Raw genomic sequence first — 25,147 nt, forward strand, 5'->3', positions numbered from 1 at the left:
TTTAGGAGCGACGGAGGTGCTTAGAGAGAGCAGGCCAGCTGGGAGACGGAGGAACTAGAGGAGGAGGTATGGGGAGGGGAGGCCATTCCTCCCTCTGTTAGCCAAACTTATCAGGTTGCACTGGGGAGTCAGGGAAGAGAGACCATGTGAGAGGAAACGAAGGAAAGAGAGAGAGATCCTGAGGGAAAAGAGAAAGTGGTTGTAAGAGAACAGGGAGTCAGTGAAAGAGACATAGTGCCCGTGAGAGAATGCCCATGAAAGAGAGACCAAGCGAGAAAGATAGAAAGATTCAGAGAGAACTGTTAGGTGTAAGAAGTGTAAGATAAGTAGTCCATCTGTAGTCTCATCATTAGTGTGAGACTTGTGTGGGCTCAGCAAGTATAAATAAGCCTGTACGGTTCTTTGAGTTTCAATGAAACCTCCAAACAGGAAGTGATGTCAGAGAGTATGTTGCAGATCTGCTTAAGGCAGCACAACAAGCTGCTGTGAATGCGATGGTGGAGGGATGGAGAGACAGAATTGAAGAGATTGTTTGCAGACTCCAAGCTACACTCTGGAGGTTATTTGTAGACCTTTGGGAGTCGAAGGCCCAATCCCATTTCCTACTTTTAGCCCTAACACTCTTTTGAGTGCCACCGGCTTTTCGACCTGCCCCTCTGAAAAGAGTTACAAGATGTATTGGTTGAATCATCCATCGTGAAATGGGACAACCCTAAGAGACCTAGCTACGTCCGCAGTAGTCAGCAATGGCGTTTAAGTCGATTTTTTTGGCAGATATTTCGATTTTTACAATGCCGTCTTGCAGCTGTGTTGATTCTGTTGAGTGGGCATATATAGGCATCCTTTTGCGGTTGTCATCAGTAAATCAGCAAACTGCCTCCCTGTTAGGGCAATAGTGGTATTATAACAATGACTTTTGCCATACATCTGATGGAGATAGGAAACATGATAATTTGTGAACCGTTCACAACTTAGAAATTTCATGTGAACAATCGATCAAACAAGTCATAAAAAAGGACAGCTTCATTACCAGGCCACTTCATGACAGAACAGCGCTGCTCTGTCGGTTAGCAAACCGTGCTCCTTCCCTGCCAGTCTGCATAGATATTGGACAGCAGTAACAAGTGCAGAAACTTAGCTGCTGGACTACGGTCATTGTATGCCTTCAAAAGGGGGATCTGCGAGATTATGATGCTAGCCTTCCATTTTTATGCTCGCTTATAATCGTAATGTGTTGCAAGTCGTTTTCAGCCTTTAATGTTTTAAATTGAGCCACTAAAACAGTTTCTTGTCCCAGTGAAAAAGCGTTCTCCAGCAATGTCCAGGTGGAATAACTAAAATATGAATACAGTGGAAGATCAAACTACATGGATTATTGAACAAATCGAGAAGCCAATCCAATCCTCGTCTTCATCTTTTAATGAAAAAATCCACCAAAACGCAGAACAAACCTCTATATTCAATTTCCCAAATTATAATCCCAAATTAAATCCAAACGTCATCAAAAAATCAGCTCCTTGCATCCAACATGATTCTTTAGGGAACACACCGGAGGGTATTACAGAGGCATTAGGAAACTCTCTCATCCCTCTCCTCCTCCCTCCCACTCTTCACTTTCAGTGCTTCCTGTTCAATAGGTTTCCATATTACCTCCTGTCAATTATTTATCTGCGGCCACTGGGAGGAGAAAACAAATCCTGCAGCCCGGGGACACAGAATATCAGGCTGACCCTCCCACTGAACCCTGCCGCCTTTGTCTGCTCCACCCCAGCGGCGGGCCACGATTGTTTCATGATGTGTAAACGTGTTGAATGGCGAAAGCTCGGAAATGGCCGTCCAAATGCGGATGTGTGTGTGTGTGTGCGTTGGTACTGTGTGTGCTGCACGGTCGAAGGGGTAGCGATAGTCCCTTTTGTAATGTGCAAAATGATATCTCCACCGCGAGCATCTCCATTACAGGCGGACCAGATTGTCTTACCCAACGGATTTGCTTGGCAGAACACGACAAATGAGCGCGGGGAATCGATCTCTAGGCGTGAACGGCGACAGCGTTTTAAAGCCAATGAATAAGTCATTAGATGGCTGGGAGTATATATAAAACCATTGAACATCTTTAAGGCTGTGAATGATTAGGAAATGCACCGCAGACATTATTTTATAGTCTAATCTTTTTCGACCAAAGTTTGGGATGGATTTTACCTTATCTGATGGAGTAATTTAGTTTATCCGAGGTGGTAATTTAATTCCAAAACTTCATTAGCTTATCTACCCGACCCCGAGAAGGAAAGAGGAAGGCAGTCATTTTAAAACCTGGCGGATTCCATAGGGCACAGAAACTTAACAATAGACATGGCAGATATTTGCAACTGTAGTTTATTAACATGATGATGCAGGCGGTCTATAAACCCGCATACAATTTACAAGAGATAAGAGTCCGTAACAAAGTCCTTGGAAATTGACGTCAGGTTATTAGTTTAGCTCTTGTCCAAAGCCCTTTGAAAAAGTCTTCTCCATCTTTGGGAAGATGCGGAGCCTTCGTTAGTCAGGAAGAACTCGGGAACATCGAGGAAAGAGTGTTTCTTTCTCACTGAAACAAGTGTGGATATAGATTGATAGAAAAAAACAACAGGTGATTACTAAGCACACAATAAAATGCTTCTTTAAAAAACGTCCTTACTCCATGTAAACCATCTCCTGTAATGTCAACTTCTGTGAAGTTATACAAGTCTGTGCCCCAATGCATCCCAAGAGCCTCAGCTGTGTGGGTGGGGGCTGGGATTATTATTGGTTGACCATACACTAAAACAGTGGCTCCCGACCTGTTTTAGACCGCAATTTCTAGTTCTGAAGCAGATTTTTATATCTGTGTCCCGGTGGATGTCAGGGCATCGTACTGCACTAAGGGATTAGTAGTGGTTATCCTGTGCCTACCAATCATTAGGCACATCTGCTTGTACATAAAGAACCTTAAGACCTTTCAAACTATTTTTCATCAAATATATGGAGCTTAATAGTCAGAAATCACCTGGTACCCTGTCTGCATTTCAGGTGATCACAAGAGGGGACTTTAGAAGCTCCTACCTGCTGTATCTTCTCTACCATATGGATAGGAAACGTTTGGTACAATGGTAGCACACATTAAGCTAACCTCCAAGTGCAACTTGAAGGTGAGAATAAATAAATATGTGGCAAAATTTTGATTCCACTTCCACTCGCTAGAGTTTGTCTTGGCTTCAGTTATGTCAAGTTCAAGTGAGTTTTTTGGTTTATGCGTGCACTTTAATAACACATCACAAAAACGAGTTATCATTTTAATAATGCTACATATTTTCCCCACCCGGGATGCCAACGTGCAAACAGTTCTGTGATCGTGTCTTGTTTTAACAAGGTGTTGAGCTCAGCCCTTATGTAACCTACTGGCGCTTTCGGGGTGGGGGCGTGGCTGACTAGCTGGGGGGCGTGGCTAGTCCCGCGCCCGAGGGGGCTGGTAATATTGCTGCGTGGGTCGAGCCGTCCGCATCTGTCCGTCGCCGCCGTCACGAAACTCCATCGAGTCGTCATAGCAACCGTCGTCTTCCTCCTGTCAGCAGACACGGTAACACGACGCGTGTTAGCGACTGACAGGACGACGAACAGGTAGACCCCTGCCCCACACCTGGACTACTCCCTATCCCCCTCAGCCCCCCTCCCACTGGACTACTCCCACTGGACTACCACCACTACTCCCACTGGACTACCACCACTACTCCCACTGGACTACCATCACTACTCCCACTGGACTACCACCACTACTCCCACTGGACTACCACCACTACTCCCACTGGACTACCATCACTACTCCCACTGGACTACCACCACTACTCCCACTGGACTACCACCACTACTCCCACTGGACTACCATCACTACTCCCACTGGACTACCACCACTACTCCCACTGGACTACCACCACTACTCCCACTCATCCCTTTCTAACCTCTTGCCCCTCCAACTGGATAACCCTCACCCCTTCCACTGGATAACCCTCACCCCCTCACCCCTCCCACTGGATTACCCTCACCCACTCACCACTCCCACTGGATTACCCTCACCCCCTCACCCCTCCCGCTGGATAACCCTCACCCCTCCCACTGGATTACCCTCACCCCCTCATCCCTCCCACTGGATTACCCTCACCCCCTCAACCCCCTTACCCCTTACATTGGATTACCCTTACCTCCTTAGGCCACGTTCACATCTAGCGTTTTTTGTAATAGGGAAAAGTTGAGCCTACCGTTTTTTCAACAAAAAGAAAAGCTGGCAGCGTTTTTGGCCCTAAAAGCGCCGAGAGCGTTTTTTTCTATCGCCTAGCAACGAATCCATTCTAGACCCGACGTTACTCGCCTACTACCTATCCAGGCTAGAGCCCATTAGACATGTTGTAGATCTCGACATGTTCTGTAATTAAAACTATTAATCGCTCCACCGGCACTTTCCCGAGTGATTTGTCTGCCATTGTTTCTTGTTTTGACAGTTGAGAGTTTCCTTCGTGACGGAGTGTCAATGTTCCGCTTGTGATTGGTCAGTTGCCCAAAAGACGCCTGACGTCGGCCGCTTTCTTCCTGAAAGTTGAACTTTTTTCAACGCTCCGTATGGCAGAAAAAAACGCTGGGAGAGGCGTTTACAACAGCGGCCGTGACTTTTTCCAGAAACGCTCTGCTCCATAGGAATATAATGTAAAACAAGCGCTGGCAGATTTAAAAAAACGCTAGACGTGAACGCGGCCTTACACTGGATTACCCACAACCCGGATTACCCTAACTTTTAACCCCCTCCCAGTGGACAACCCTCAGCCCTTCACCGATCCTCCATCATACATGCTGGAGGCCTCTCCACCTCGCTTCACCTTAACACTATCTCTCCCTCTTCCTCTTTTTTTAAACCACCGCCACTTTACAGCAGCCAGCATGCTGAACCCCTCCCCCACCCCACCTCCCACCGAGTCAATCACCAGACACGTTTTACCAAAGCGCCGTGTTTCTGGTACGTGTCATAAAGGAGCAGGTAGGGAGCACCTAGCTCCAGAATACCTACAGGTAGTCTGTGGACATTGGGGGGACATTTGAATCCAGAACCTTGCAGTTGGGAGTCACACCAAAGTAATAATATCCTGACCAGCCCAAGAAGTAACACTGATGATTCTTCCATCTAATTACTGATCTTATTGATTGGTTAAAGTGGGTATGTATTGCAATCATAAGTATATTATCTATATGATATAGGCATAAGGAAGATGAAACTAGTCAAGTGGAAAGAGGCTACTAAAGTGACTCTACATCTGTGCGATACTCACAACACTTTACATCAACAATGTTTTATTGGGTTCATATGGATGTGACAATATTACGCCTTTTTCTGTTGCTCTAACTATTGACTACAAGTGACTAGTTGAAGAACATTGGTAGTAGTTGTAGTATAATTGCATCAACAATCAGGTGTATCTCTCAGTAACCGGTTACCCAGAGAGTGATCACAACAATGAAAAACTGGGTTTTTTTACGCCTAAAGATACCTGCGATCGGTCAGAAATAAGAAGCCACAACTTCCTGTCTAGTCTCGTATCTCCCACTCTAACTGGTTCCTAAAGGCTTCCTTAGTTCCTCACCCAGGGGCCCGGGGCTGCAGATTTGATGCTGTGCAGTAGGACCTCTTCACAGTTGCCGAAGTCGCTGAAGACCACCACCGCTGTGCAGCCGGAGGCGTGCACCGCATCGATCCTCGCTCGGTAGAACTGAGGCCGACAGGGGGAGTGGGAGGGGGAGGGGGAGAGGGAGAAAGAGGGAGACATTGACGTTGAGGTTGTAGCAGGGAGATGGGACAGATTGAAAGACAGTGAGAGAGAAGGAGGAAGGTCCAAGAGGAAGAGCAACGACAGTGAAAGGGGAGAGAGAAAGGAACAGGACAGAGAAAGGGGGAGATAGAGGGATAACGGGAGGGGAGAGATTGAGCGAGGGAGAGAGCAAATAAAATGTAGTATTCTTCACAGAGGGAAGTCCCTTTCGTTAAAGGATAATATTTACATGGCACCGTCTTTGATGAGATCATTTCAAAGAAAAACTGAAAATACACCTGCGTGTAACACCTGGAGTGTTCCAAATGCATTTGTGGACAAACTATAAAGTGGTTTTAACAACAAGCACTGATGCATTAGTTATACAATGGACAGCAGCTGGAAGTGTTTTCTAATGCAGATTGTCTGAACAAGCAGATCGCACACATATAAACAAATTAGACATCTAAGTTCATTTTATTACCTTTTGTTTTATACCCACACATTGAACACCCATCCATCCCAGCTCTGTGTGTAACTGCTAAACACCTATCGCATCCACATGTCTCACCAGCACATCTTGCCGTGCGTTCAAAAAAGCTAAGGTGCAGAGCGAGTCAGTGTTTCCCATACACAGACCAATGTGTGGCACAGCGCCACAGAATCAACACTGAGCGCCACAAATTGATCAGCATTTTATTTTTTTTCGCGATTTCGAAATATAAATATCGTTCTGTTCATTCATCTCCGCATAGCACTCTTTCTCCCTGTCATTCTCGTTCACACATGCAGACAAGCGCGCATACATGCCAATGGTGCGCGGGTACACTGCCACTTATTGGATAAACCCTCGTATCACTGTAACACTGCACACGCACTGACAGCGGATTCTTCCGCGCATCCTCTCAATGCGTCTACAAAGGAAAACCCAAAGCAGCGAGATATTTGCGATTAATGTGAAATGCAGTTATAGTTTATATATACTAAATGGTGTTAGACCCCCAGCCCATTGTGCCGGTGATTTGAATTTGCTCTGCAGAATGGACTTTGAAATGTATTTTGCGCACGATTGATCGATTACGTGAATGAGCAGACGCGACCCTTTTGTTATGTGCGATTCTACCCATGCAGACGATGCAAATTCATTCAATTCACTCATTCACATTTGACCTTTCCCGCGGATTTTGGTCGATGCACAATCACTTGTCCGAGAAACGTGAGTAGGATATTCGCTTTGCTTTTGGTGCTAATGAACCTTTAAGGGCACCACCTAGTTTTCCACCAAGTGAATTTCCCGGGTGGCGAGCCAACCAGCCTTCCCATTGCTCTGTACCAACTGCTAATCTGATCCATCAATCATATCTCTGACCCAACCTGCGATGTCACTATAGAAGTTGCGACATCGCAAGTGGGACCTTGAACAAATCAATAAAAAAATGGCTTGTAATGGCTGTAGTGCCTGGTGGTTTGAACCAGGTTCTTTACATGTTCCTTACCTTGCCATCTTCCCAGTAGGGTGCCATACACTGGTCTCCTGGTTTCCACGATGACTCCCCCGTGTGACCTTTCTCCGACCCCTTAGGACCTTGGATTTTGTCCTGGACTGGCTTTTGGCCTGGCCTTCCCTGGCTGGGCCCTCTCTGGGAGGCCGTTCTCTTGGGAGGAGGGGCGTCTCTGGGGAGCGCTGCGACGATGTCGGGTTTGATGGGTCCCGTGTGTGGGGGGATCCTCCTGGCCTGGGGGGGAGGGTCTTCTCTACGGAAGGGCGTCGCCGTGACGTCAGGTTTGATGGGCCCGGTTCTCCTCTGCTCCCAGTCCCCATTGAGGGCAGGATCAGCACCCCTATTGGGCCGTGTGTCCCGGGACACGCCCCCGACGTCCTGGTCGGTCACCGCGGCGGGCGTCTCCGTCCACGAGATCGGTCGGTCCCCCCTCCCCGCTCGCCTCCTACCGGGATCTTCGGCTCTGTAGTCGCTGCGTCTCGTCACTCCCGCCCCCCTGCCCTCAGGCGCTGGTGGCTCACCGAGCTTGGGCATCGCAGAGTTCTCTCTGGGGCCTCTTCGGTGGTTCGATTCCCCTGCGCCAACTTCTCCATTGCGAGCATTGCGCTGGTGGAAGCTCTCTGAGCGTGGGGCCGGCTGGTGGAAGCTCTCTGAGCGTGGGGCCGGCTGGTGGAAGCTCTCTGAGCGTGGGGCCGGCTGGTGGAAGCTCTCTGAGCGTGGGGCCGGCTGGTGGAAGCTCTCTGAGCGTGGGGCCGGCTGGTGGAAGCTCTCTGAGCGTGGTGCCGGCTGGTGGAAGCTCTCTGAGCGTGGGGCCGGCTGGTGGAAGCTCTCTGAGCGTGGGGCCGGCTGGTGGAAGCTCTCTGAGCGTGGGGCCGGCTGGTGGAAGCTCTCTGAGCGTGAGGTTGGTGGGGGCGGGGGAACCTTGGGCTGGCCGAGCACAGACGTGGATGATGAAAAGGAAGAGGTGCTGGTGTTGTGGTCGTTCTGGAAGTCCCTGCGGCCGCTGGGCAAGCGGTCGGTCCCACCACGAGGGCCTCTGTCGGGGCCAGGCCAGTGGGTGGAGCCCTGGTGGGCCGTGGAGGTGGCGTGAGGGTCTTGGCCAGGCCGGGGGAAGTCTGTGTCCCTGTTGAAGCGTGGGGGTCTGGGGGTCCGCTGGGAAAAAGAGGCTCTGGAAGAGGAGTGGAAGTCCGAGGAGGAGGAGAAGGAAGATCTCCCGTCCTGGGGCCTCCCTGCTGGCTCCTGGGGCTTAGAATCTGACAAAACACAAAATACACAATATTAATAAACTACACACCAACAGTTAACACAATGTTAATGAACTGCACAACATAAACACACACATAAACACTAAGTTAAAAAAACGTAACTGAATCTTAATAAACTAAATATGTTGTTAAACTAAAAACACAAACTCAACAAACTACACAACATAAACAAACAAACTCATGAACACAAATTGATAAACTACACATTAACACAATGTTAATAAACTACTCAACATAGACACACAGATAAACACCACATTCATATACACATAACACAGCCATAGACACAATGTTAATATTCTAAACAACGTAGTCTCTCAGAATGGACTTTTATTAAAGAAATTAAACATACAGGTATTGAAGCCACAGTTCAGTGCAGATAGAGACAGACAGACAGCGATAGAGACAGACTGTATGACCAGAAAGCACACCAACCATTGATGGAGAACGATCCTATCTTTGATTCCAAGAAGTCGAACAGCGTGCTTGGTCCAGACGGCCTTCCACCTGCTCCCTCTCCATCTTCTTCATCCTCACCCCTCGACCGCCCTCTCCCCCTGCCCCTGCCCCTGCCCCTGCCTGTGCACACACACACACACACGCAGAAACACTTATGGATGTGTTTTGTTGTGCGCGTAAGTCTAGGAGAACTTTCTCATCTATATCTCTCTCGAAAAACACTGTTTATCGCCTCTTGGGATTTTGTAGAGAGTGAATAAAAGGTATAATTTTCATGCAGTGGTTGAATGTATGTGTGTGTGCAAGAGTGTGTGTGTGTGTGTGTGTGTGTGCCTTTTGAAGAGTATACGTATGTGTACATACCCCTGGGTGGGGGCCTGCCGGGGTCGGACCCGTGCATGTCGTAGGACGAGCCGTGTCTACTTGGGGCCTGGCTAGGGGTGGGGCTAGGGGCAGGGCTAGTGGCTGCAGTCAGCAGGCTATTCAGAGCAGCCTCCAAGTTGTTGTTGTGGTCCATCAGAGCCACCCGAGCGTCCTCCTTATCAAAGCCCATCTCCATGATGTCCTTCAGGGCCCGCTCATCCACCTGGCAGAGAGACGGAGGGGGAATTTACATTTATTGACAAAATATTATTATTCCACAATCTCAGATAAGATCTCAGAAAGAGAGAGGAGAGGGTGAAACAGGGAAAGAAGGAGAGAAAGAAAGAAGGAGACAGAAGAGGGAGGAGAGAGAAGGATATAAAGTGATACATAGAGAGAGGAGGAAGAGCTGGGCGGGGGGGTTATAGAGAGGAGAAAGTGACACAGAGAGAGATTAAAAACCCATTCTGAGGAAGCAGAACAGATGAGGAGTACTTTGTTCGAGGAAGGTCAGGTAGGTAAGTATGTGTCAGGGATGTGATAGGATGAGTGAAACAACGAACACAATGAATGAATGTTGAATATTTAAGGAGAGAAAAGAGGTGGAGATGGAGGAGGGATTATCAGAGAACCAGATAAAGAAGGAAACAGGGGGATGTCAATTCTTGATAGAATAACACAGAACAGGGAGGGAAGTCTTCCTACAGTTCATTGTCCTTTTCAAAACTGGAAGATTAGCGTGAAGCCTTCCCAGCCCACTTGATTAATTAAAGGATGTCTACAAGAATCACAGTTAAAAAAGTTTTAAAGATGTACAACAACATCGACTCATAATATATAAAAACGCACGGACAAACAATTGCAATTGCGGAAACCTTTGCTGTTAACGTATAATTGGCCATAGAAGGATTCTCGGAATGGTGACTCTTGCTACGATGACGTCCAAAGCCCACATTAATGTCGGTTGTTCATGATTGCATTAGATCTATGAGTTTAGTTATTCTAACAAAAAGGAAAGTCTACAATGTCAATGAGATTGAGAACAACAACATTTCTTTGAAAAATTAAAATAAACATGTAGGCTACAAATGATTGTTACTATTAAACCGGCGATGAAGTCAAGGATTACATGCTTGACTTCTGACATCAATGCGTTTGTCTTTCAATCTGCAAATAAATGCCAACGCATCCATTCCTATTGTATAATGAAACGTTTAATAATTTGAAACACTGACGCCTTAAGGTACATGGCATAGCCAGAGCTATGCATTTTAGGAAAATACACAAGGTCAGAAATAGTCTTGCTAACTTTAATAATCAGTGTCTGGCGGATTTAAACATTATCTGTTATAACTAGACCCCTGTTTAGTTTGAGGAAGAAAGAACCTTGGGCTGCACACACACAAATCAGCTGTATCACATTATTATTAATCTTTTACATGAATAGGTGAATGTGAGTGAGCAGAATATAATCAGTGGTCATTAGACAAGATTCAAAGCCCAATGTTTCGCTAGCCGCACAGCTAACTTCATGGACCCCTCCTCATTTCTCTTTGAATGTGTAAATCAAGGGAAGGATTGAGAACGGTACTAAGTGAGGTTGGGAGGAGGGATCGGTAGAGTTGGAACAGGGTTAATTCGTCTTTATAAGTTATTTTTCTATTTGTGCTTTTAAAATCATGGTCTTATGAAAAAGCTTCGAGGTGTTGTTGCTGTGAGGATAGTGTTTTGTCGATGATAGTGTGTTGGTGATGATAGTGTGTCGCTGATTAATGTATTGAGGATGATAGTGGGTTGGTGATAAGTGTATCATGATGATAGTGTGTCGCTGATTAATGTATTGGGGATGATTGTGGGTTGGTGATGATAAGTGTATCATGATGATAGTGTGTCGCTGATTAATGTATTGATGGTGATAGCGTAGGCTGGAGATGATACTGTGTTGGTGATGATAGTGTGGGCTGTGAATTTCCACTGGTCATGTCCGGCCGGTTTCCGAGCCAGACACTCGTCCAGTATGCCCAGTACTGGCACCACCAAGCATTCTCGTAATTAGCCAATCAAAACAGGAATCTCGCTGGGAAACAACATGAGTGTGTGGTGTCCGTAGAGGAGAGAGCTAGGTAAGCTCTTCAGAGTTTTTCTAATTAGCAGGGCTAGTCATAGTGCCACTGCAACCAATAATACTTCAGAGAGGGCCATCATGCTAACAAAAAGGAAGCAATCCTCTCTCAAAGGGCTTCCTGAAAACACTTCAGCACTTCATATGAACCGAAAGCAGAGGGTTATGTTGACCAGGGCTGCTCTCTTTCCAGTCCCAAGCCACAGATAATATCTCTTATCAAAGGCCTTGAGGATGAACTTGAGACTTGAGGGCTATATCATGCTACTGTGAGAAGGGGAGCTAGAGAGAGGGGACGGGAGGAAGAGGCAGAAGAAGAGCTATAGAGAGGGAGGGAGTAACGGGAGGAAGAGCAAGAAGGAGAACGAGAGAGGGAGGGAGGGAGAGCTGGGAGGGATTTAAATCATTGTACCCTTCTTAGGATCAATGATTTAACCAGCAGCCCATCTAGACTCCAACCTGCCCTGACCTCTGGCTAATGAAGAAAGTGCTAAGAGCTCAATGATGTAATGTCAGGATGTAATGGGATGTAATGATTAGTGGTGTCCCTCACCAGCTCCCTGTAGTTCCCATCTTGTCGGACGTCCCTCCCCGGCTCCCTGTAGTTCCCATCCTGTCTGCTCTCCCTCCCTGGCTCCCTGTAGTTCCCATCTTGTCGGCTGTCGCTCCTCTCCGTCCACTCGCTCCGATCCTCTCGTTGGCGGTACGCGTGGGAGTCTCGGCCGCGGTAGGAGGAGCCACTGCTAATCAGGTTCCCGCCAGCATTTCCCCCGCCGCCAAATGTGCGAGGAGCCTGAGCACAGAGACATGAGAAGTAACCAACCAGTGAGCCACAGGTGAGCAACAGGATACTTACACAAGCAACCAATCCAATTAGCTAGCAGGAGATCATCAGGTAAGCAACCGTTTATTTGCAAAAGTAACTAATCCAATTAGCTAGCTGGAAACCAACAGGTGAGCAACAGGTAAGTTACATAGGTAACCAATCAAATTAGCCAGAGTGATAGGTTTATTAGACAGGTGACCAATCCAAGTAACAACATGATGATCAGGTGGGCATGAACAGGTGGGCAACTGGAAAGTTACACAAGTTACCGATCTAATTATCTAGAGGGTGACTGAGAGTTGGGAAACAATAATTGAAGAACGGATCTTAATTGATTATAATGGCTTGATTATACACTTGATTGTTTGCCTGGTGCAATGAGATGCCACGCCCTAATGTACAAAAGCCAACTAATGGTGCGTTTGAGATACGTCATACACCACTCGCTGGTTTGCTCTTGTGACATTATTTCATGTATTTAGCACTTATGGCGTTCCCATTTGACTTTGTGGGCATCGCTACATGACGAGTCGGGAAGAACAGTCATTGGCTGGTCATTGTTAGTGGTAGCTACATTAGCCTCTTTGCAAACCAGCCCGAACAACAAAACTTGACATTGTATTGCACGCAGCCTGACCGTGCAACGCATAAATTGGTGACCGGATTAAAGCAGCAATGTAATCAAGTGGATAAGAGCATTTAGGCCAACATGGCACAAATATAAAGAAAATACATCTCATTATGGTTGCAGCCATCTTTGTTTGTCGAGTCTTACGGTTAGCCTCGCTGAACTCGGTGGACTCTCAGGAGCACGAGTTCAAGGGGCGTGCCTCCGGTGAAATGTCACAAGAGAGCTGGGAGATTTCCCACTTTGCAACTCGTGCAGGTGGTGTACGATGCATCTCGAACACGCCATACAGTCCTTGGTCTCGCGCTCTAGTCAGGTGTAGACGGTTTAACATGGAAACGTAATGCCTCACCTCCTTGGTCTTGGCAACCTCAGCAATGGCGGCCGTGCGCTGCTTCTCAAACTGCTCGTTCTCCTCGGGCTTGAGGGGGGTGGGGCTCTGAAGGGTCTTCCTCCGGTCCAGGGCCTTACTGTCCACCACCTCCTGCCTCACACACTTCTGTAGCGGTAGACAGAGGTTACTACGGCACTCCTGTGGTAGGTGGTGTTGTTGTGATGGTGATTGTGTCATATGTTTGTCATTAATCGTTGTGGTGAGTGCCAAGTTATTTTGCTGGGCTCTTATTGTTGAGGTTGTTGTATTTTGTTAAAGGTTGTTTTCGTTGTTGATATAGTGTTGTGGCTGTGTAATTGTAGTTGTTTTATTTTGGTGTGCTTGTTGTGATTTTTATTGTTGCGCTATTTTTTTTTATTGTTGCGATGAGATGGTAGTTTTAACTTTGTGGCTGAGGTAATTCTGGAATTTGTAGTTTCATTGTTTAGGTAGTAGTGGAAGTTGCAGCTGCACTGTTGAAGTTGTTATTTAGTTGTTGTATTTCGTTTGTTGAGGATGTGGTGGTGATTGAGGTTTTATTGTTGTGGTAACAGTGGTATTGTGGTGATTGTTATAGTATTTTGTGTTGTCCTAATCTTTCCGCCCACCTGTCCAAACGGTACGAAGGGCGGAGGTCCTCCTTCTGCTCCGATGTTACTCCGGCTGTGTTTGGCCAAACTCTGAAACCATGACAACGGACCACTTCACCAACTGGCGTGTGGATGATCGTCGGGCTTGACATCCCGTAACCCCGTTGACTTGATCAAAAAAACATGCGAGCCACAAGCCTCACCCTCTGCAGTTCCCATTTCTCCACCATGAACTGAACCTCCCCTCCCAGGACGCAAATCTTGGAATCCTCCAGGAGCAGGAAGCCATTTCTAACCTGGACCGTACCAAGTAGCTTCACCTTCGTTCCAGGAGGGGTGTTCAAACTGAGAAAAAGGAGGACATGAGTTTGTCAGAGGAGAAAGTGCAGGACAGTAGCATGAATAGAAGAAAAAGTAAAAAAAAAATGAAATACAATGAATTCGGAATCAACTCGATAGCCTAACCCCTCCATACCCTTGCCGTCAACTCTCCCCCCACCTCAAAATTCTCCCCTCAATCTCCTCCCACCTCTACGCCCCAGCCTCCTTTTTCTCCCTCCCCCCACCACTCTCTAAATTACATGGAGCAGGTCCAGGGGAGGCCAGGCCCATGTGTGTGCATGTGTGTGTGTCTCATCATACGTCATCAGGCCCTCCCTCATTACCGAGCTCCAGCCACCAGATGTCAGCGTGGCTAGAATGGATTTCAATCTAAAACACTGGGCTGTCCTAGTCAGCAAGGTCTCCTACACGCACATACATACACACACTGTAAAACACGTGCACGCACAAAATGGATAGAGATGCAGACAAAAACCCACAGCAAAATACACATAATCGCACAAACACACACAAACACACACACGGACTCCCGCAGAGAGCAGACACAGTTGGATCCTTCTTGCTACTTAATGCACTGTTATTTTCCCTGACTTTCAGATGTTTCAGTCACACACATCCTTACCCATACAGACACACACCCAAATGCAAGACACGCAAACACCACACACACACACACACACTGACTCACCATACAAATTGACACAACAGACCCACACACACACACACACACACAGACACAAACACACACAGTAAGACGTGGTGTTTGTGTCTCTGCATGTATGCAGCTCATGAAGAGAGCTTTTGTTCTGTTCTCTCCCCCCCTCCACCTGTACAGCCTGCACTGGTTGTCATGGCAGCGGTCGCTGCGGCCACCGCTGCCGGGATGGAGATGTCATTACCAGGGAAGTGGTTAGTAGATCAGCTGCCACAGAGTGGAAACAGCAGATAAAGGGAAAATAGAGAGGAGATGTTGACAAGGAGGGGAGAAGGGGTGTGCGTGTTTCAGAGATGGTGTGTGTGTGTGTGTGTGTGTGTGTGTGTGTGTGTGTGTGTGTGTGTGTGTGTGTGTGTGTGTGTGTGTGTGTGTGTGTGTGTGTGTGTGTGTGTGTGTGTGTGTGTGTCTGTATGTGTGAGAGATAGAGTTAGGCTATCTGTGTGAAACAAGCTGGAGGAGGGATAACAGGAAATTGAGGACAGAGGAACAGCGGAGATTGCAGATGAAAAAAAAGAGCTGAAATTCAGCAGAGACGCCAGACAGGACTGGTAAACAATGTTTAAGATGATCTGATTACACAGCTAAATGCGGCAATGTTTATTGTGAGCGTCTGCGTTAAAATAGAGGAAACCACTGTTAATCACAACACTTCAAAATAACACAGGGGAAAGTATGAAATATATAGCGGAAGTCTTAATATTAGTAACCATAATGAATCCTAAAAGTTCCAAAGAATCTGAGTAAAAGAACTATATAGAGTGTGAGTGTTAACATTGGTAACTATTGTGAATGGTGACTATTTAAAAAGAATCCTAGTGAAAGTAGTATTATACATTACAGTGCAAGTCTTAACATTACCCTCATCACTTATAGAGGGCCGCTCTTGAACTTTCAATGCAAGTAAAATTTCATTTAATGTGAAGTACTATAGTATATTTGTAATATTTAAGTTTGATACTTGGGGTTAGTGCTGCTTATGTTTTCATACTCGCGTGCTCAACATTTACAGTGTCTGCCTATTAGGGTGCCGGCATATACATTCACTCTGTCCTTGAATGTCCTCCCTTTTTGCGCAAGTTTATAGGCGTTCAGGGTTAGAGTGCAGGGAACGGTGAGACATTCAGAGACGTGATGGATGAGGTTAGCTCGGGAAGCTGGAACAAGTGTGCCACCTTTGCACGCCAACACAGTACTGCAGCTAGAGTGGTTGCGGTTGCTGTGCTTTTGTTACTTGTGCACACTCTTTACCAAGGCAATGTTGGCTCTCCCTATACCCTGACTCCTGTCTGCAATTTGCAATGAACCCGACATCATATTGAAAAACAATAATGATGCATAAAACATATGTACATGTGTAGAAGTTCTCCTGTGTGCAGAAGGGAGAGGGAGAGATGCATTTCTGCATAGCTCATATAATTGCGATGGAAATAGGCCTACTCTCAATGAACAGAGATCGGTACTACTAAAAACTAGCTGGCAGAACCCCCCCCCCCCAAAGTTCAGAGATGTCCCTGTACCAGCTCCAAATATTTTTAAGATAGGACACATGGGATCCAATTCCCAAAGTGTTTTTTATATAATTATGTTACTTATGCCTCTACTTAAACTCAACAAAAGTTAACTTTTAGTCCAACAGTATGCAGCTATTATTTATGAATATTATTTCCCCACCTCATCCATCCCATGGATGGAAACTGTTTGTACAGTTATGAACTAGTTTACTAGTACATAACTGTTTACTAGGAGATTACTAGTCCACACCAACATGAACATCTAACATGTGATCCATGTTAGATGATCCATCATCCCAAGCCATCCCATGGCCCACATTATGGATATTTTATGGATATTTTCTCCAACTTGGAGAAGAGTGGTGGCATAGACCTCTCACATCACACTCATTCAAGGCAAAAACCTGCTTGACTTTCGTCGTTGTGCAAAAAATTATATATTCAGCTAATTTAGCAAGCACTTAGTTTAGCTGCAGAGCAGTATCACATGCGGTTTCCCATCACATGCGGTTCCCATCGCATAAAAGTGTCCCGTAAATGGGCTCTCTTTCTTCTGCGCTTTCTTTTATGCTAGCCATGTGCAGAGGACAACATGACTTAGGCAAATGCTAATAATAAAATTAAAAAATTAATAATTTAGCAGACACTTCCAAAGTGTTTGCTAAATGATTGCATCCATTTTGACTTACAATGAATTCAGTCACACGTCATTAATGGGCAAGTAGGGGTTGGGTTCGTAGGGATGCCTACCGGTAGACTGCGGACGTTGGGGGATCGAACCCAGAACCTATGGTCTGGGAAGTCCTGACCACACTAACCTGCTCCCTGTCTGAGCGACGAGAAGGCAAGGAGATGAAGACAGCAGAATGTGTGTGTGTGTGTGTGTGTGTGTGTGTGTGTGTGTGTGTGTGTGTGTGTGTGTGTGTGTGTGTGTGTGTGTGTGTGTGTGTGTGTGTGTGTGTGTGTGTGTGTGTGTGTGTGCGCGTACCTACCTGATCTTGGACAGCTGTTTGTATTCGAGCGCTGGGCAGCTGGTGTGTCCGTCTGTCATGTGCACGCGCAGCATGCGGGGCGCCGCCTGGGAATGCTCCTGCTCTTTAGGGGCCGCGATGTTCCTCACCTTCTGCACCTGCAGCACACATGGTCCCTCTACCTACACACACACACACACACACACACACACACACACACACACACACACACACACACACACACACACACACACACACACACACAGCGGAAGATTAGAGGACTTTCCTCTGATACTCCCCTTCTTTAAGAAACCTTAATCATACATTGAACAGCCACTGGGTAGGTGCTAGGATGGAATAATGGTGTATAAATAGTCTCACTACCACGCTGGGAACACCAGGCTGTTAGCATCACATGCTATTTAATTCGTCTTTGCTATGCATTGGGACATTTCCTTTCTGATTAATTACAGAGCGCTTCAGACTCAGAGCCAAACGGGAGGGGGAGGGGGGGGTTTCAGGTCACTGCTCCTTCGGTGTGTGAGAGCCATCTAGTGGTGCTTGGTGAGAACTGCATGCTAGTTGCTTAGTAACTTCACTATTTTGAATGTTGCCTTCGGCAAGTCCAGATCTACCATATGGGCAATCTTGGCACGTGCCCAGGAGTCCCTAGGCACCAAAGGGCCCTCCACTATGCGATTCTTCACAGAAATATGACACAGCACTTGACCCATTCTCTTGATATTCCTAATGATCAAATCGGTTGGATATATATCAGTTTTAATCTTTATTTTATGCAGTCCATGTCCACCCACACAAGAGCTTGGCTGGTCACGCAGTTTTGACCTGCTTTTTACTGTTGTAGACCTAGCATAATACAATTCTATGCCGACATTTTTAATGTTAGATCCATTGGGGACGGGGGAAGGGTAGGCTACTTTGTAATTTCGCAGGTTGGATAAAAATGTTGACCAAACGTCAGCTCTATAGAGGAGTGCTGCTGACCGGGCTGCCTCTTCTGCAGGTGTACACCGCTAGACAGACGGGACTCGTACTGGCCCTCGTGTTTTTGGGCCCCCGTCACACACCACTAATTGAGTGTTAATATCTGTGGATTATCGAATATCTTAATTAACTAGTATTCTTGATAAACATTCTAACTGCAGAAGCTGCTACAGATATGGGTTATTATTTAGAAACAGCACCACAGTAGGGCTATGCTGTTACACAAGTTTCTGATATATTGCCTGGATGCCACCAAACGTTGGCAAAGTAACAATGCTTTGAGGCAAAGTCTATATATCCTGCTTCAAAACTATGTAAAAACACATACTACTACTACTACTACAACATAACATAAAATGCTTAGATGTAAGATGTAGGAAAATGTATACACAATTATTTTCAATTGCAATGCGTTTGTAATGGGGGGGTGGGGGGCTATCAGTTTTAGTGCCAGGGGCCCTTTGGGGGAACTAATCCAACCATGGCCGTTGGGATAAAATGTAGGCGTGCACGATGCAATGGAGGACACAGGGATGGCACAGTGCTGCTCTACATCCAGAGCAACAGTATGCTTTGGTTCAGAACTGCTGCATGCATAATCAACTTCAGGTTCCCCAGGATCAGGTTTAATCAATTCTTATTTCCTAACTGTTGAAAGCAGAGCACCATACATGCCTCACTCACAGGGAATCTTTTTGACATAGATCTACCGCTGGTAAAATAAATATAAACATAAAACTATCATATTTGTTACTCTTCTTAACTATTCCCGAACAGCGGCTAAAAGCAACAATGCCAGTGTGTGCCCTTGTTTACATTCTGGGAACATTTTGCCTAGATTTGACAGAGCCTGGCAAAAAAAGAATAGACGTTGTAGCCACATCTTGTTGAAGGGAGCTTAAAAGTCGGATGTGAAGTGAGGTTTTTCCTGGTCTCACACGCTGTAATAGAGAGATTCAGGTTTATTTGACTAACAAAACATGATCTAAAATACTTACTCATTGCCCCATTACTAAATCCATGTTCAATGATAGTCAACCCTAAATATAGTTAAATAGATATTGGTGTATTAGTGGGACCATATCGCCAGATCTACTCTTTAAGGACAGTGAATCACCATAAAAGTCATTCTATGACAAAGACCAAAGTTATATATTGCTAATGTTTAAATTTGTGGAAAGCTTGCTAATATATTGGAACAATTATATTGCCAACGGATGTTTTAGTGATGCTAGTGGAGAAGGTGACAAAGTTATTATCATCCAGACCAGCGTTGTTCTTTAAGGGAAAATGCAGAATGGAAAGTATATTCCAGGGAACCAGACCCCGCTGGATTCACCTTGTCAACTTTTCCACTGTTGATCTCTGAAGGAAGCACCTTCCGGCCGATCGGTCTCAGATCACTCTGGAAGAAAAGTAGAAGAGAAGAAGAGTAAATACGAATGACATGTATAGAAATTTAATAATATTGTATCTATAAATAAATATGTTATCTATAAACACATAGCGAACATCAGCCTATACATAAAAGCATAGTATAGTAAATGACACTGAAAAAATAAGATGGTAATTAATAAGCCCAGAGGAGACATTTTGGTGTCAGAATGGAACCTACAGTAGATAAAAACTAGAGATAATACATCTATATTCACAATGATTAGTAGAAATAAAAAAAAATACAGTTGAGGTCGACACCACACAGTATATGCAACATCATTGAAACTAATCATTGACCATTATCGAACATTAACAAATAATGTGTTTCAACGACTAAATCAAACTTTAAAAAAAGTTGTTGTCAATGTCTTTCTTAGTTGCTTTATGTTTCCAAAAGGTAACATTTTTGTTGGATGATTGCAACTACTTCATAATCTGATCTGATGTTTGTTTATACTGAGAAACACAGACACCTGCTCCATGTAGATCAATACAGGACGAGTCGTCCTGTATTGATCTACATGGACAAGACAAGACACTGCTCTACCAGCTCCATTGGGAGAGCATGTCCCTAACACTGCAATGGCGGGGGGCTCCATTTCCACTGGGACGGCCCATACTAAGAAAGTATGTATCAATTATAGATAAAAGCGTAGAGCAGGTGGCATACATTAAGCCATATGTTAACTTACATGAAGAGAAGAAGCAGGACAACTGTGGTAAATGTATCTTAAATTAAAGCAGCAAGAACTCTCTGAAAAATAACTTACATCAAGCGCTATACGGATGATGTCATTGTGGGAAGCCTTCTCATTCGTGCCTTTGAGTTGTGCTATCCCAGCATCAGTGAGGTGCCTGCATGGAGGAGCACGGCAGTGGGGTCAGAAGCGGTTAGCATATCAATAACAGTGTATCATTTATATTGTGACTACTAAAACACATGCCTAATGAACTGCCAAAAAGCTCTGTTACACAAATATGTCCAACATGACAAATGGATATATATCAGATATGGTATTGGATTATTCACGATACAAGGTTTTATTCGGACATACCTTAAAATGTGTATACTACTATGAAATGCATCTAAGGCAAATTATTCAACATATCTTTGGTCATAAGTAGATCTATACCTTACTATTGTGTCAAATCTAATTATTGTTACAAACCATGCTTTCATAACATCCAGTCATATCTAAAATCATGGTGATTTATTCTGACTGAACGGTAAGAAATAATCTACCTGTCGCCAACCTTGAGTTGCCTACAGGTAGACTGCGTATAATTCAGAATTCAGAAACAACAACGACCCAAACCCTACGTTACGCTTCTTCTGAATAAATACTGAACCATTTGGGAATAAAGCCTCTTCTAAGTGAATAATAAACATCAAAATACAATGTACTATTATATTTGAACACTACAGAAGGAATGCGTTATTGGCATTTATTGGATAAAACAGAACATATAAATGAATCAAAAAGCCAAAGTCTGGATATTTAATGTGATGTCTAACATACTCCCATGCAACTATTAAGGTTAAGTAATAGAACAGGTTGAGTTGACGGTGTTCAACACAATGTCTCACTGAATTAAGTCATCACACGATCATTTTCGACCGATGAGTTTGCTTAATTTAATCGAATCTAGTTGAACACAACTATGCTATGCTATTGTATAACGTAGTAGTACAATGGTGGTAGAAGTTATTCATAGAAATGAAATCCTTGGATGTCAGGATCCTGCACCTTGTAAGTAATAATTAACTAATACAAGTTCAAAAATACATAGGATAGAGATAAAACATACATGGGGAAAAAGACATTGAGAAACAACAGTGCAGGCTTCAGTTTTAAAATATGAAATAACGTTAGTCCAATATTGCAAAAGAATAGTACACTAAGACAATGTTACATATATGAACATATTCATATCTGGTAATAATCTGAATTAAGTCACAACTATATTCCTCTAACAACATTATAATAATGATAAGTATTCATTATTATTATTAAAAAACAGCATTATTATAGTACAGCTAGCACTGTACATAGCCAGTCTGCTCTAGAAGCACATACCATCCTTCTCTGCTGAGAGATCCTGACAGATCTGTCATCGTTCTCCCTTTCTCGAAACGCTTCGTATCATAAATGAAGAAAGCGATATTTAAATGCAGCACTTCTTAACAAAGAACATACGTTTTTTTATCTACATTATTCAGGAATCAAACATAAACTTTAGCTTGCTAGCGCTAAAGCCACACAACACGGTGCAGCGACGTCATCAGTGCGCGACGAGGCTGGCTGCCTTTCAAGACGACAGAAGTCTAGTCGCTTTGGCGCCCCTAAGTGGTGGGAAGGAGAAGTGCCAATATTTATGTAGAACGTAAACAGCTGTGCCATTATTCCATCAATATGATTCATAGGGGTTCCCTCACTGATGTGACTTCTGTATCCACCAAACAATTAAGATCTTCTTCTTAAAATATATATATATGTTGTTTAACGTAAATAAATCATATATTTTTGCCTATTTGATACCAAACAAATCATATTTTTTTACCTATTTCATAAAGTTTCACAGCAATTCTGAACAGTACATTTTCACTGCACGGTTTTTAATCATAGTGTGGTGCTGCTGTGTCCCATGCGGCAAAAATGTGTATAACCAAGCCCACATTGTATACAGTCAATTCATCACTATTTGCAAAAGGATGAAAGTAGGCAATAAAAACACTCCTACACGCTTTATTAAATAAATGGCCCATTATTGAGTTGGAGTCAAATAGAATTTAATCAAATTAAACAAAACCAAGAAGCGTAACATAAACCGGCATGATGTGAGGAAATGTGAAAAGCGAGCGAGAGAGATATTTCGGTCCATTACGTCCTTCCACAGGGCGACGCATCAGTGAGAGGCTGGGTGGATCGGAGGCAGAGGAAGAGGACGGTAAATGAGGCAGGTCAAATAAAACATGGAGGGAGGAGGGGGTATGTATTGTCCTAATGAAATGGCAAGACGGTAGGTGTCTAGGGAGAGAGTGTCATTAAGGATGGTGGCAGGGCAGAAACGCCATTAAAGGTGTTTATGATCAGTGACTCCACCGCCATAATAAAGGTCAGTTATTCACACACTCTGTGTGATGTCATTAATATCTCTCATTTAACTGTTAGATCTTGGCTGCGCTTCATCTTGTAAATGGCCTCCCTGACTAATTGGTCGTACCACAGTGAGGGCTTTTAGTCAAGAGCTTAAATTCTAATTTGAGAAGGCCTAGGGTTCAGTTATAGGCTCCTGTCTTATCTTCAGTCTTTGAAGATTAAATGATGAGTGTGTGTGTGTGTGTGTGTGTGTGTGTGTGTGTGTGTGTGTGTGTGTGTGTGTGTGTGTGTGTGTGTGTGTGTGTGTGTGTGTGTGTGTGTGTGTGTGTGTGTGTGTGTGTGTGTGTGCGTGTAAGAATGTGCCCTTTTCTGACTCAAATGGATCAATGGACGGACATCAATCAATGCAATGTGGTACCTATCTTGACCTATATGAATCCAAATGCAAGAAAAAAATTGCACTGAAAGAGGCACAGCATCAGCTTGAAGGACACATTTTCTTAGACAATGTCTTTTTATTTCAATATTCTGGGGTCATTAAGTTAATTTTAGTTAGCTTACTTGAGCTCCAATCTATTTCAGTCCTGTTAAGTCATGTTAAAGAAGTCGGTTTGATTAATATTGAACATAACTTCTGTTAAAGTTGTGGTTAAGCTGAATTCAGTCTAATTGATGTTCTTTAAACTCTTACTCCAGGTGTTCTGGCCTGCTCTGTTTCAGCCCAGTGGACGTTAACTGGAACATGGCCTGACATCTATTTAAAATATTGGTCCCGAGGGCACCCCCGACGTCTCTATGTCTCCCTCAGGGCTGCACCGTTGACCTGGTTACTCTCTACCCAGCGTCGCTTTGAAGGGTCTGCTGGTCCACAGAGTGGGTCACGTTCCACATTCCCACCAGAAGGTACAACTGGGTCAAAAGTACAGGTGTAGCAAAAGGTATGCAGACCTAGATGGAGTTTTGTATGAAGCCCTCTAATCCATTATGCCTACAAGCAATCTCTTCTCTTCATAATAGTGATCTAGGTATATAGGATAGACCTACATGGAGTTTGGCAAAGAGCCCTTTAATCCTGCAGGCTATAACCTGTCTATTCTCCTCTTATATCATTTTCTTGTTGTTGTCAGAATACAAAGAAAATATATTTTACATAGTTCAGTTCGAAATCCTACCCCCTAGATAACACAGAATTTGGCATGGTACCATGATTGTATTCACAACTGTAGTCGTCTAAATCATTACATTTCGTTTTGACACACATATTCTTCATGCGATTTAGTTTTTCTTGATTGTAAAGTTCTGTTTGCATTCATTTATGTTACCTTGGGAAAAAGATGTTGGGGTCTCATTAGTCAGACATATTAGAACTTAGATCACTATCTGAAGTCTGATGGCAAACAAGCCCTAATCTGGTTGAACGGGGACTTTGATTTTCTTTCGCTTCATATTTGTTTTGTCATGTTGTTCAAGGCGACGATATGTAGGCACGTAATTGGCGAACCCAAACTAGGCCAGCAATAGTATCCTTTAAAACTATCTTTAAAGGTTTCAACCAACAGTGTTGACTGGCCACTGGAGAAAATCAGTGATTAAAATGCCCTGAAAGCTCCATCAACTAGCGTGATTGGGTTTCTTCGATAGAAACAAAAAAAACAGGAAACATGCCGTTACTCCACCCCTTGAGGTGGTTTGTTTCCGCCCCAGGCCTTATGCTGTCTCCCCCAAGAAGATCTAGTATATATCATTGCTTGACCTTTATTTTGCCAAATGGTGTGCCTGACCAAAATTGTTGGAAACCTGTTAAATCTTCCTTTCAAACATTTACTCTCTTTGACCAATTGTTTATTTGTGGAACTCTTTAAATTCTCAGAATAGGATGGAGCGACATGAGGAATATTCATTCACCAAAAACAATGACAGTGAGAAAAGTTTAAGTGTCAATTATGACAAAAACGTGTTTATCATTTTGTCTCTCTCCGAATAATTGTTTATCGTTCATTTTGTTGTTCGTCAGTTCGTTGATGTTATCTACAGTAATGGTCTCCGCCAAAGAGTTTAGATATTTAGTGATGAATCTAATATTTTTATCAGTGCTTCAAACTAAGGGTCAGACACGTTTGTTACCCCCCA

The 25,147-nt window shown here is 44.4% G+C and overlaps 1 protein-coding gene across 3 annotated transcripts; it reads right to left on the minus strand.

The window, feature by feature from the left end:
• Positions 1–373: 373 nt before the first annotated feature.
• tdrd3 (tudor domain containing 3) lies at positions 374–22,197 on the minus strand. 3 transcript variants are annotated; one of them, XM_056607939.1, is made up of 14 exons: positions 21,995–22,197; positions 20,687–20,771; positions 19,819–19,884; positions 17,496–17,656; positions 14,139–14,280; positions 13,954–14,025; positions 13,325–13,471; positions 12,072–12,311; positions 9,397–9,619; positions 9,010–9,153; positions 7,304–8,562; positions 5,643–5,768; positions 3,418–3,580; positions 374–2,587 (listed from the first exon to the last, which is right to left on the minus strand). In XM_056607939.1, exons 1-13 carry the CDS (start codon positions 22,030–22,032, stop codon positions 3,464–3,466), a joined length of 2,820 nt encoding a protein of 939 aa, XP_056463914.1. In that variant the 5' UTR covers positions 22,033–22,197; the 3' UTR covers positions 374–2,587; positions 3,418–3,463. The 3 variants fall into 3 exon arrangements, with proteins under 3 accessions (XP_056463914.1, XP_056463913.1, XP_056463915.1); XM_056607938.1 differs by having other exon boundaries at positions 374–3,580; XM_056607940.1 differs by lacking the exon at positions 3,418–3,580 and having other exon boundaries at positions 375–2,587.
• Positions 22,198–25,147: the final 2,950 nt, after the last annotated feature.

Source organism: Gadus chalcogrammus, chromosome 14 (genome assembly GCF_026213295.1).
Source record: "Gadus chalcogrammus isolate NIFS_2021 chromosome 14, NIFS_Gcha_1.0, whole genome shotgun sequence".
Lineage (NCBI taxonomy): Eukaryota > Metazoa > Chordata > Actinopteri > Gadiformes > Gadidae > Gadus > Gadus chalcogrammus.